Source organism: Hylobates moloch, unplaced genomic scaffold, assembly GCF_009828535.3.
Source record: "Hylobates moloch isolate HMO894 unplaced genomic scaffold, HMol_V3 SCAFFOLD_18, whole genome shotgun sequence".
NCBI classification, from domain to species: Eukaryota; Metazoa; Chordata; class Mammalia; order Primates; family Hylobatidae; genus Hylobates; species Hylobates moloch.
In genome coordinates this window covers 74,909,368-74,923,961 of record NW_026652293.1, presented here as the reverse complement: position 1 = coordinate 74,923,961, position 14,594 = coordinate 74,909,368, and the positions used below count along the sequence as shown (strand labels likewise).

General features: G+C 38.3%; 1 protein-coding gene across 4 annotated transcripts in view; it reads left to right on the top strand.

The window, feature by feature from the left end:
* PLD5 (phospholipase D family member 5) overlaps positions 1-14,594 on the top strand; it is a 451,018-nt gene that overhangs the window by 152,097 nt on the left and 284,327 nt on the right. For 2 of the 4 annotated variants that reach the window (XM_058430447.1, XM_032136222.2), the window contains exon 2: positions 11,041-11,177. In XM_058430447.1, the coding sequence (XP_058286430.1) occupies positions 11,041-11,177 (137 nt within the window). Of the gene's footprint in view, positions 1-11,040; positions 11,185-14,594 lie in introns of those variants that run through there. The other 2 variants (XM_032136223.2, XM_058430448.1) reach the window with 2 other exon arrangements.

Genomic DNA, 14,594 nt, shown 5'->3' with positions numbered 1-14,594 from the left:
TCACGGTTTCTACAGTCAAAAAAGAGAGGTGAGGAGGTAGACATGTAACTTCTCTGACACTTCCCAGGAAGCCTACTCCACTCCCACCTCACAGGAAACGGGAAACAGGAGGATATGGCACAGCCAGATCACCTGGTGTCACGTCGAAACAAAGCAAGAGGGCAGAGCCCACAGAGACCAGTGGGTAGATCTTGATGAAAGCTTAGTGTACCTGCCAGCAGTACTTGATGAGAGATATCAGGTAATAGCATAGGTCACCCACAAAGTCAAGCTGGTCACTCCCAGAAGAGGTGGGAAGGACTACTAGGCTTGAATCCCTGGATAGCCAGCCTCCATGTCCAGCCTTTGACCCTACCCCTAGGAGCTCCTCAGGGAATGAGAAAACCCTTTCCCCACCCACTGGTGGTGAATTTCCACAACAAGTAGACACTAGATCTGCCATAAACTGAAGCTTAATGTTTCACACAGCCCCAAAGCCTATCCCCTAGACCCCACATAGTGAGAAAGACAATCACTACAGCAGATTTTGACAAAAAGCAGGTATTAGTTTTGCCACAATCAGGAATATAATATACTGAGCGTAGCACTTGGTCCATTCATCACAATCCACTTAACTTTAGAGTCCCTCCTGCAACTTTGTCCAACTGATGAGTCCAGATAGCAGTATATTCCAGCTGGAGAATATACTCTGTAGCCCATCCAGATCAGAAATGACTTTAGTGCCCATACAGAAGCTCAGCCTCATAGCAGGGCTTAGCTGGTGGTCTGGATAGCAGAGCATAGCCAGCTGTTCTACCCTAATTCAGAGAAAAGGCAGTGACCCAGACATCTAGAGAACCTGAATGCAAGCTCTGCCTGCCCAGATTCATTACCAGCTGGCCCATTCAGAATTATAGCATAGACTAACTAGTGAAGGTCTATCTCTGCCAAAGAACTCTTACAAATGCCAGAAAAGGTGGCTGTCTCTGAAAATGCATAAACAGCAATGCAAGAACACAAAGATTACACAGATTTGAGAAATCATGACACCTCCAAAAGAAACTAACAAAGCTCCAACAATGGACACTAAAGAAAGGGAAATTTATGAAATGACAAAAAAATTAGAATAATCCTCTTAACAAAGTTAAGTGAACTTCAGAAACATACAGATAAAAATTAAATAAAATGCGTAAAACAATACATGAACAATATGAGAAGTTTGACAAAGAAATAGAAACAATTAAAAAATACCCAAATAGAAATCCTAGAGATGAAGAATACAATGCTTGAACTGAAAAATGCAATAAAAACTTCAACAGTCTGCTTGATCAAATTGAAGAAACAATCAATGAACTCGAAGACAGAACATATGAAATTTCCCAGTCAAAGGAGCAAAAGGAAAAAAAGAAAAAGAATAAAGTAGGACTATGGGAATTATGGGACACCACTGAGGCCTAACCTATGCATAATATGCATTTCACAAGGAGAAGACAGAGTAAAAGGGTCAGAAAACATATTGAAAGAAATATTGGATCAAAAAGTCATTAATGGCTGGGCACAATGGCTCACATCTGTAATCCCAGCACTTTGGGAGGCCGAGGCAGGTGAATCACCTGAGGTTAAGAGTTCGAGAACAGCCTGGCCAACATGGTGAAACCCCGTCCCTACTAAAAATACAAAAAATTAGCCAGGCATGGTGGTGGGCACCTGTAATCCCAGCTACTTGGGAGGCTGAGGCAGAAGAATCACTTGAACCTGGGAGGCAAAGGTTGCAGTGAGCCAAGATAATGCCATTGCACTCCAACCTGGGCAACAAGAGCAAAATTCTGTCTCAAAAAAAAAAAAAAAAAAACGGTCATCAATTGAGGGAAGAAACCAACAGCTAAGTACAGAAAACGTAGAGGTCATCAACTAAATTCAACCCAAAAAGGAGTTCACCAAGACATATAATAAACTATCAAAAACCAAAAACAAAAAATTTCTGAGAGCAGCAGGAGACAAGCAATATATTACCTACAAAGGAGTCTCAATACAATCATCAGTAGACTTCTCAGCAGAAACTCCCTAGGCCAGTGTTTTCAAAGTGCTGAATGAAAAAAAAAAAAAACAACCCTGCCAACCAAGAATGCCATAACGACCAAAGCTTTCAGAAATGAGAGAAATAAATACTTTCCCAGACAAATAAAAGCTAAGAAAATTCATCATGAGTAGGCCTCTCTTACAGGAATTGCTAAAAGAAATTCTTTAAGCTAAAAAAAAAAAAAAAATGCTTCTAACTAGTAACATAACATTTAGAAAAGCACAAAACCTAATGGTATACATAATAAATAGCAATATTCAGAATGCCCTAGGACTGTAATCATGGTGTGTAACATAATTTTATCCCTAGTGTAAGGGTTAAAGGATGAAATTATTAATAACAACTATAGCTAAAATAGGAGCTATATATTATAAAATGTTAATTTAGACATCAAAAGCATAACATTTGGAAGAGGGGAGTAAAAGTGCAGAATTGTTACATGTAATCAAAGTTAAGCTGTTTTCAGTTTGAAGTAGACTGTTATAAGTGTAGATATTCTATGAAAGCCTCATGGTAACCAAAAAGTGAAAAAACATTCAAAACATGCCACTACAGGAAACCATAAACCATAGCAAACTATAAAGGAAAACAGCAAGACAGGAAGAATAAATAAAGTAACTACAAAACAACCAGAAAACAACGAAATGGCAGTAGTAAATCTTTATGCAACAGTAACCTTGAATGAAAATAGATTAAATTCTCTAATCAAAAGACACAGAGTGATGAATGAATTAAAAAAATGAGACCCAACTATATACTACCTACACACTTCACTTTTCAAGCAACACATAGATTGAACATTAAAGGATGGAAAAAGATATTCCACACAAAAGGAAACCAAATGAGAACAGGGATAGTGATAGCTACATTAGAGAAAATAGACTTTAAGTCAAAAAGTATTTTAAAAAGACAAGGGCATTATATAATGATAAAGGGGTGAATTTATCAACAGGATATAACAATTATGAGCATATATGCACCTAACAGTGTAGCACCTGAATCTATAAAGGAAATATTAAAGTATCTGAAAGGAAAGGTATATTTCAATACAATGTAAGTAGAGGATTTTAATACATCACTTTCAATATTGGATAGATATAAAATCAATAAGAAAACAGTGGACTTGAGCAACACTTCAGACTAAATGGACCTAGCAGACATGCACAAAACATTCCAAACCAACAACAACCAAATACACATTCTTGTCAAGAGCACACAGAACATTTTCCAGAATAAACCATATATTAGGTCACAAGGCAAGTCTAAGCAAATTTAAAAAGATTGAAATCATATCTAGTATTTTTTTCTGATCACAATGGGTTAAGACTAAAAATCAGTAACAGTAAGACTTTCAGAAAACTCACTGAAATTAAACAACATGCTCCTGAATAGCCAGTTGATCAATGAACAAAATAAAAGGTAAATTAAAAAATGTCTTGAGACAAATGAAAATGGAAACACAACATACCAAAATTTAGGAATGCAGCAAAAGAAGTTCTGAGGGGTGAGTCTGTAGCAATAAATGCCTATATCAAAAAGAAAAAATATTTCAAATAAATAATGTTACACCTTAAGAAAACATAAAAAGAACAAACTAAGCCCAATGTTAGCAAAAGAAAATAAATAAGAATTATCACAGAAATAAATGAAATAGAAACCAGAAAAATGATTAAAAAAACAAAAAAGCTATAAAACTAAGAGTGGTTATTTGAAAAATTAAACAAATTTGACAAACCTTTAGCTGGACTAACTAAGAAAAAAAGAAAAGACTCAAAAATAAAAGTGGAGACGTTACAACTGATAACCACAGAAACACAATCATAAGAAACTATTATGAACTATTATGTGCCAACAAATTGGATGACCTAGAATAAATAAATTTCTAGACACATACAACCTATCAAGACTGAATGACAAATAAACACAAAATCTGAGCAGATGAATAACAAGTGAGGAGATGAACCAGTAATAAAAAGTCTGTCATCAAGAAAAGCTCAAGGCCTGATGGTTTCGCTGCTGAATGCTGTCAAACATTTAAAGAACTATTACCAATTCCCCACTGACTTTTCTAAAAAATCACAGAGGAGAGAATACTTCCAAAGTCTTTTTACAAAGTCAGCATTACCCCTATACTAAAGCCAGACAAGGACATCTCAAGTAAAGAAATCTACAGGCCACTATCCTTGATAAATATAGATGCAAATATCCTCAACAAAATACTCACAAACAAAATTCAACAACACATGAAAAGGATCATTTACCACGATCAAATGGGATCTATCCCTGGGATGCAAGGATATATCCACATTGACAAATTATTAAATGTGATACACCACATTGACAGAAAAAATAAGTCATATGATCATCACATTAGATGCAGAAAAAAACACTTCACAAAATTTAACATCCTTTCATGGCAAAAAAAAAAAAAAAACACTCAAATTGTATATAGGAGAAATGTACTTCATAATAAAGGCCATATATAATCTCATAGATAACAGTATACTTAATGGTGAAAAATTAGAGCCCTTTTATCTAAGATCCAGTATAAGACAAGGATGCCCATTCTCATCACTTCTATTCAACATAGTATTGGACATCCTTGAAAGGAGTGTAAGTTAAGAGAAAGAAATAAAAGGCATCCAAATAGAAAAGGAAGAAGTGAAACTGTTGTTTGCTGATGACATCTTGTAGGACAGAAGACCCCAGATTGGGGCTTAGTCCAAGAGGGTTTTGGCTTCACCCAGGAAATAATTCAACAGCAAGCCAGTGGTGGTAGACAGCAATCACATTAAATGGTATTTCTCCTTGAAGAGCAGGGCTGACTCATTGGCCATGTGCCCAGGGTTCGCATCATGAGGGATCTTGGCAACTTTATTTATACTCAGATAAATCTGCTTTCAATTATAGGAAAATTAAAGGGTGGATCAATGCAAATTCAGGGTGGATTATTTAGAACTCTCCAGGAAAAAGGCCATCACTTCCAGGTTGTTGGCAAAGAGGGTGGTAACTTCTGGGTCATTGTCATGGCATGTGTAAACTGTCATGGTGCTGGTGGGGAGTGTCTTATGCCTATGAGCAAGGAGGGCAGCTAGGGATCACTTTCATCATCATCTGCTGGTTCCTGCCAGTTTCTTCACTTTATCCTGTCTGGACCAGATCTTGTTTTGTGACCAGAAAGTAAGTCTTGCTGGTCGTTTACCTAAATCTTACATATAAGAAACTCTAAAGAATCCATCAAAAAGACTGTTAGAACTTATCAACAAATTTAGTGACGTTACAGGATATGAAATCAACATGGAAAAATTAGTAGGATTTCTTTAACAACAGACTTTGAAAAAGAAATCAAGAGAATAATACCATTTATAATGGCTATAAAAAATAAAATAGGAATAAATTTAATCAAGGAGGTGAAAGACTTTTACACCAAAAAGTATAAAACATTAATGAAAAAAAATTGAAGACACAAATACATGGAAATAATTCTGGCTGGAATAATTAATATTGCAAGCCATGTGTGTGTTAGAGAATTAGTATTCAAAATACAGAAAGAGCTCAACTCTATAGAAAGAAAACAATCTGATTAAGAAATATGCAAAGGACATGAATAGATATTGTAAGAATTATACTATGCAAAGAAATCTACAGATTTATTGCAATTCTTATCAAAATCCCAATGTCATTTTTCATAGATATAGAAAATACCATCCTAAAATTCATATGGAACCACAAAAAACTCTGAATGGCCAAGGCAATCATTAGCAAAAGGAAAAAAGCCAGAGGCATCACACTACCTGATTTCAATCTATACTGTACTACAAAACAGTAGTAATTAAAGCAACATAGTACTGGCAAAAAAGTAGACACATTGACCAATGGAACAGAAGAGAGAGCACAGAAATGAAACCACACATCTGTGGTCAATTGATTTTTAACAAAGGTGCTAAGAATATACAATGGAAAAAGAGCACTGTCTTCAATAAATGGTATTGGGAAAACTGGATATTCATATGCAAAAGAAAGAAACTGGACCTTATCTCACACTGTATACAAAAATCAACTCAAAATGGGTTAAAGAAACCTAAAACCTGAAAGTGTGAAACTACTAAAACAGGGGAAGAGCTACATGACATTGGCCTGGATGATAACTTTTTTAGATTTCACCTCAAAAGCACAGACAACAAAGGCAAAAATAAACAAATGGGATTACATTCAAATAAAAAGCTTATTTAAAACAAAGGAATTAACAGAGTGAAGACACAACCTAGGGATTAGGAGAAAATATTTGCAAACCATATACCTGGTAGAAAACGAATATCCAAACTATACAAGAAACTCTATGGGAAGAAAAACTAGTAATCCGATTAAGAAATAAGTAAAGGGCTTTTGCAGATATTTCTTTAAAGACATACAAATGGGTAACAGATACATAAAAAATGTTCAGTATCACTAATCATTAGGGAGATGCCAATTAAAGCCACAACGAGATATTACTTTACACCTGTTAGAGTGGCTATCATCAAAAGGACAAAAGACTAGCATTGGCAAGGTCTAGAGAAAAGGGAACTTACACACTGTTGGAAGAAACATAAATTAGTGTAGCCATTATAGAAAACTGTATGGAGATTCCTCAAAAAACTAAAAATAAATTTGCCATATGATCTAGCAATCCTACCTTTGGATATTTACCCAAAGATTTTAAATCAGTATGTTGAAGAGATGTCTGCACACCCATGTTTATTGCACCACTATTCATAATAGCCAAGCTGTGGGATTAACCTAAGTGCCCATCAACAGATGAATGGAGTTTTGAAAATATGGAATGTATGTACAATGAAATAGTACTCAGCCTGAAAAAAGAAAGTTTGTAATTTGTGCCAACATGGATAGAATTGGAGAACATATACTAAGTGATAGGCCAAACACAGAATGGCAGATTACCACATGTTCTCACTTATATATGGAATATAAAACAATTGAAGCTACAGAAGTAGAGAGTAGAATGGTGATTACCAGAGGCTGGTGGGTGGAAGGGATGAGGAGATGATAAGCAAAGGGTACAAAGCCTAAGATTGGAGGAATAAGTTTGCTTCTTTTTGAGATCTGTTGCATAGCATAGTGAATATAGGTAATAATTGAGTACTGTACATTGTATCATTGAGAGAGTATAGCTCCAATGTTCTGATCACAAAAATGTCAAATATTTAAGGTGATGGAAAGTTTTATAGCTTAATTTATGATTCTACCTATATTTAAAAAAATCACTGTGTACTTTATAAAACTATAATTTTTCAAGATATAAACTTTTAAAAAAATTAGTGAGGAATAAGGGATGAATGAAAAATAAAATGGCAAGACGAATGCACAATCTATTCTGCAAGTTTTATATAGTTGCTAAATGTGGCCCATGAATTTGCCTGTAGCACCAGCAGAAAGTAAAAAAGGATGAAATACAAAATTTGTAATCACCAAAATATGTAATCAAGCCAGTTTTCAGAAAGGTCACAAATGAGTTTTGAGAGAAACATTTTTTGTGTCTCTGCATTCTCAGAAGTATGCTGTATTAGTCTGTTCTCATGCTGCTAATAAAGACATACCCGAGACTGGGTAATTTATAAAGGAAAGAGAGGTTTAATGGACTCACAGTTCCACATGACTGAGGAGACCTCACAATCATGGTGGAAAGTGAAGGAGGAGCAAAGGCACATCTTACATGGGAGCAGGCAAGAGAGCGTGTGCAGGGGGACTGCCCTTCATAAAACCATCAGATCTTGTGAGACTTATTCACTATCATGAGAACTGCATGGGAAAAACCCACCCCCATGATTCAATTACCTCCTGCCTGGTCCCTCCCATGACATATGGGGATTATGCAAACTACAATTCAAGATGAGATTTGGGTGGGGACACAGTCAAACCATATTATATGCCATTGTAATTTTCATTTCGTTCATTCACTATTTATACAATAATTATTTCTTGAACACCTTCTATTTGTTAGGGTCGTGCTGTTTGCTTGAGGATAGAAAGAATAAAACAGGGCTGGGCACGGTGGCTCATGCCTGTAATCCCGGCACTCTGGGAGACTGAGGTGGGTGGATCACCTGAAGTCAGGAGTTCGAGACTAGCCTGACCAACATGGAGAAATCCCATCTCTACTAAAAATACAGAATTAGCTGGTCATAGTGGTGCAATGCCTGTAATCTCAGCTACTCAGGAGGCTGAGGCAGGAGATCGCTTGAGCCTGGGAGGTGGAGGTTTTGGTGAGCCGTGATCACGCCATTGCACTGCAGCCTGGGTAACAAGAGTGAAACTCTGTCTCAAAAGGGAAAAAAAAAAAAAAGAATAAAACAGAATCCATGTCTTACAGATAAGCAGGGTCTAGGGTAAAAGAATAATGGCTGTATCTTTCTTTGGCTTTCATCACTACACGTTTGAGTGGGGAGTAAGAAAATATAATGACAGGCAGGAGTGGACTTGGATTGAGGTTGCAATAGGAGATGAGGCCTGAAGGAGGATTTGAAACAAGAATGAAGCACTCATGTGGGCTGACAGTGCCTGGTCACAGAAACACCATTCATTGCTTTGACTTGACTACGTCTATTTCTAACCACAATCTGTCATTTAAGGATACCTCTCGATGACCTGGGCTCTGAGTTTGGGAGGTTCCTTGGATTCTTAGGAAATCATGTGGCTTTGGTGATAAAGTGAAGCCGGGTGGTAAGAGGATGCAAAGTCAGCTGGTTTCAGAAAGGCTCTGAACTGTGTGTGTGTGTACATGTGTATACATATATTTATCACTAACAGAGTGATGTATGCCTGGCTGCCTGACCAAAGATGACCCTTTCACCTCTGTAAATAACCCTTAAAAGCTGTACATAGACCTTTAAAATTGCTTTTCCTCCTTTCTCCATCCAGAATTTATCCAATTTATCTTGGTCTTTTTGGGCTGCCATAACAAAATATCATAAACTCGGTAGCTTATATACAACAGAAACTTATTCCTCACAGTTTTGGAGGCTGGTAAATCCAAGATCAAGATGCTGGTAGATTTGGCATCTGGTGAGGGCCCATTTCCTTTTTCATCTATGGTGCCATCTTGCTGTATCCCCACATGATAGAAGGGGCAAGGGAGCTCTTTAAGGCCTTTTTTTTTTCTTTTATAGACAAAATCTCACTATGATGCCCACACTGGAGTGTAGTGGCTATTCACAGGCACAGTCATAGTGCACTGCAGCCTCAAAACCCTGGAATCAAGCAGTCCTCCAACCCCAGCCTCCTTACTAGCTGGGACTATAGGTGCATGTCACCATGCCCATCTCTGAGACTCATTCATGAGGGCAGAACTCTGTCTTCATGACCTAATCACCTCCCAAAAGTCCACATCTCCTAATATCATCACCTTGGAGGTTAAGGTTTCAACATGTGAATTTTGGGTGTACACAAATATTCAGACTGTAGCAGAGGGAAAGCTGGCAAAATGATTTGTCACAGTGGTCACAGCTCCTGCCCACTTATCATGGCCTTGTCTTCTGCCACTTTTAGCCATGAGCCCCTAGAGAGAGAGATGGCTAATTATATGTATGTGATTAGCCTAATTATATGTATGTGAGTGACTTTGACCACCTGGACATTCAGCTTGTATTTCTAAGTGAAAATCATATCAAGAGTTATGTTTGTGTTCAGAGTTTTAAAATGAACAATGTCAGTTAAATAACACATTGTAAACCAAAAATAAAATTCGAAACACCCCATCCATCTAAATGGAACCCTCTTCTCAGCTAGGCGCATTCCAAAGTTAACCTGAAAAACTAGTTCAGGCCATGATGAGAAGTGGGAGCTGGACATGCCTCATTTGTGCCCTCCTCCCTTTTGGAATTGCTGATAGAACAGACTCTAAGTCTGATAAGAAACATTTACAATCTATTCTCTCTGAAGCCCGCTACCTGGAAGTGTCATCTGCATGATAAATCCTTGGTCTCTACAACCCCTTATAGTAACTCAGACATTCCTTGCTTTTGATAATAACTCTTTCAACCAATTGCCAATCAGAAAATCTTTGACTCCGCCTATGACCTGGAAGCCCCCACTTCCAGCTGTCCTGCCTTTCAGGACTGAACCAATGTACATTTTACATGTATTGATTGATGTTTTTTGTTTGTTTGTTTGAGATGGAGTCTCGCTCTGTTGCCCAGGCTGGAGTGCAGAGGTGCAATCTTGGCTCACTGCAAGCTCCACCTCCCAGGTTCATGCCATTCTCCTGCCTCAGCCTCCCAAGTAGCTGGGATTACAGGTGGCTGCCACCACACCCGGCTAATTTTTTGTATTTTTAGTAGAGACGGGGTTTCACCATGTTAGCCAGGATGGTCTTGATCTCCTGACCTCATGATCCGCCTGCCTTGGCCTCCCAAAGTGCTAGGATTACAGGCATGAGCCACCGTGCCTGGCCTATTGATTGATGTTTTATGTCTCCCTAAAATGTATAAAACCAAGTTATGGCCCAACCACCTTGGACACGTGGTCTCAGGATCTCCTGAAGTTTCTATCATGGGCCATTAGTCACTCGCATTTGACTCAGAATAAGTATCTTCAAATCTTTTACAGAGTTTGACTGTTTTTATCGACAGCATGATGCTAGCATATGTGTTTCATTTTTAATTTGAAACAATAGATATCATAGTGATCTTTTCTGGACTGCTTTTGAGTAGGAAGAAGAAGAAGAGCAAACTCATTGAGAAGCCTGGATACTACGCTTGAATTATTTAACAGGGTCTATTACTTAAAGTGGGGTTTGAAGGCTGTGTTGAAAAATAAGCATAAAGATCTTGGACATGTTCACTAGAGAATAGCTTTCCCTTCTCTGGCAGTGATAATCGTATCCCCACCCATTTTCCATGGGATGTTGAGAAGTTGTCACATCTTGAGTTTCCCAAGAGAGAGCAGCACCACTTACTTTTCTTTGTCTCTGTTTCCTCCTTCAGTCCCAGCAGAAGTGCATCGTGATCTTTGCCCTGGTGTGCTGCTTTGCCATTCTAGTCGCACTGATCTTTTCAGCCGTGGACATCATGGGAGAGGATGAGGATGGACTCTCAGAAAAAAATTGCCAAAATAAATGTCGGTAAGAGGTAACAAACAAAAATTCTCTTTTAGGGGGCGGGCAAGAAATCCAAAGAGGGCCTTGAACAATGGAGAAGAAAATACATAAACACATGTAGTCATCCAGGCTCCCCTTAGCTTAAGCTGAGGTGTGAGTCTGTCCACTAGTACTCTTACTTTTAGGGCAAGTAATGAGTAATGATTGAATTCACTTTACAATCTGGTCATATTCTCTACAGGCTGGTGGGCAAGAAAAAAATTTTTGTAACAATCAGCATTTCTGGATGCCACTGTATATGAGGTTTGTTTTGGGTGTTCATGATGAGCCTGTAAAAATGAGTGCTCCAATGGACAAAGAACACTGTGCTAGTTGTTCCATCAAATCTAAGTTAAAAAATACACGTCTCAGGGAAAATTCCAACTTAAGGTCAGGGATTGAATAAGTAAGTGTGTCGATGAGAAGACACAGGGCTCCTCGACCTGTCCCAATTTAGCACACAGTTTGTTTTTAATCTAGAAACTACAATAGCTTCACGGTTTTATGTATGCATTATGTCTCTTCAGTTACATTAAGTAGCATTTCCTGGGGGACATTGCTGACTGGCAGAGACTTCACAGTGTAGTCTCAACCCCAGAAATCTCCTCATCAAACTCTTCTCTGAGCTGCTACCATTTTTTCAGGTTTAGGGAGGGTGAAGAAAAGTAGCAAAAGCAGGCAGATAGATAAGAGGTCTATTTTTATATATGTATTGCTGCAAAGCTGAAGTGAGGACACTAAATTACAACGGTAATTATTAATTAGAGCTTATAATAAATTTAAATTGTTATATTTCCCCGTGGAAAGCATTAGCCTAAGATCCTCCCCCCCCCAAACTTTCCTAGCTTAAAATAAACAACAACCTGTTAATATATATGTGAGTTTTATCCTGGATATTTTGCTTTGAGGTTGAATGTTCTGGCGCAGGAAATGTTCTGAAAAGACAATTGGCATTTTTTTTTTAACCCATGGTACCTTATAGTCTAGTTACCAGGCAACAGGTATTATATACAGAGCAGAGCATACAAGAAAGAAATCAATACACATTTTAGATTTTCTTCCTTCATGTTAGAAAGGTATTCCATAATATTATGTAGCCATAAAAAGGAACAAGATCACGTCCTTTGCAGGGACATGGATGGAATTGAAAGCCATTATCCTTAGCAAGCTAATGCAGGAACAGAAAACCAAATACTGCATGTTCTGACTTATGAGTGGGAGCTAAATTATGAGAACACATGGACACATGGTGGGGAACAACACACCCCAGGGCCAGTTGGAGGGTCAGGGGTGGGAGGAGGGAGAGCATCAGGAAGAATAGCTAATGGATGCTGGGCTTAATGTTTACCTGGGTGATGGAATGATCTGTGCAGCAAACCACCACCGCCCACATTTCCCTATGTAACAAACCTGCACATACTGCACTTGTACCCCTGAACTTCAAAGCTGGAAATAAAAAAAGATATTTCATAAATATATTTACTTCCCAGACTGGATTTTGGTGAAAAATCGTTTTGTGATTACTGTAATGAAAGCAACAGAAGAACAGTAGATTACTGTCATCTTCTGCTAATGCTATTACATGTCAAATATACATAGACAAGGGGCCCATGACTCATATTTATTGAGTGAGAACACACTGCTTCTTTCTCTCCTCACCTTAAAGTGAAGAGTTCTGTGTATTTTAAATGCAAACTCGAACACCTAGAAGGCAATTTCATAGAGGTCAAACCATAGCAGTTTCCTTAAGACAAAATACCTGGTCATTTCAATGCACATTACCAGGTATTGGTAATTTTCAACAACAAAAGGTCATTTTTTTTTTCACTTGGAGGAAGCTAAGATTTGCTTTAATTTTTATTTTTAACTCATGCAACTGGAATTAGGGTCTGGCTATTTCTTCTCTCAATCAGTAACTAAATTCTAATGACTTAATTCTACTTCTCCCACCATCTAGAAAATATTATTCTAGCTACTAGGCATTCTCCTTTCCTTTGGGTGGTTGGACTCACTACCCTGGTTACTAGATAACATATATCATATATATGTGATATTACATATGATATATGAGTATATATATGGGGCGGAGATCTTTTCTGAAACATACGTCACCTCTAGGTCTTTCCTCTGCAGCTCTTGCCCTGTGCCCTGTGTTTCTGTTCTGCATTCTCAGACATTACAACATACACTTCTTGTATGTCTGCCCCGGAACTGGTATCTTGCTTCCCCTAACTTCATCCCCAGGAAGTTTCTGCTTTTGCTTCTCTCTCCAATGCACAGGATGAGGAGGTAGGGTTGCTGTATTTCCTTATTCCCTAATCCAGTTTCCAACCTGTTGTTTCACCACATTTTCTGGATTATTCTCATTTGAATTTGATTTGATCTTCCACAAACTCCTCCTGATTCAGTCTGAGGACAGCTGTGGGCTTTAGGTCAGTGTTGATATCAGGGTTGACAGAATCCTTCTGGAAGTCATATTCTGCCAATAGAGGGTACTCCAGGTGGATGCAACGTTTCTGGAGTTCCTCAATCATTTCCTGGGGAGTGAGCCTTTTGTGCCTGGCTAACAGACCTCCACCCATCCATCTCATCCCTTGCCAATGTTTTTAGCAACCTAAGAATTTACTTCTCAAGACTCTAGCCTTGCCATTTTTTAAGCATTTCAAATCAATACATTTAAAGTCCACTTCACCCTCACACCTACCTGCCAGCAAGCAGCTCCACTTCCAAGCTAGCCTAACGCAGTTAACAACTATGGACTTTGAAATTAGGAAGATCTGAATTCAAATCTACATTCTACTACTTACTAACTATAAGCTTGGGGAAGATATGAATTGAATTATTTCATTCATCCCCTATCGGCAGAGCACCAAGAGACTGCACAAGGAGTTACAGTAGAGTCATGAGACTGTTGTGGCAATTTACGGTGGTCACAGCTACAATGGGTGATATGGTTTGGCTGTGCCCCATTCAAATCTCAACTTATATTGTATCTCCCAGAATTCCCACGTGTTGTGGGAAGGACCCAGGAGGAGGTAATTGAATCATGGGGGCCATCTTTCCGGTGCTATTCTCGTGATAGGGAATAAGTCTCACGAGATCTGATGTGTTTGTCAGGAGTTTCAGCTTTCGCTTCTCTCTCATTTTCTCTTGCCACTGCCATGTAAGAAGAGCTTTTCACCTCCTGCCATGATTCTGAGGCCTCCTCAGCCCTGTGGAACTATAAGTCCAATTAAACCCTTTTTGGTTCCCAGTTTCACGTATGTCTTTGTCAGCAGTGTCAAAACGGACTAATAAAATGGGGATGTCAGACAGGGTCTGGGAGAGTGGCCTGACATAGTGAAATGAATAAATTTGGTGTGGGACACCTCTTCACCCTTAATGGGTTATGATTTCATTTTC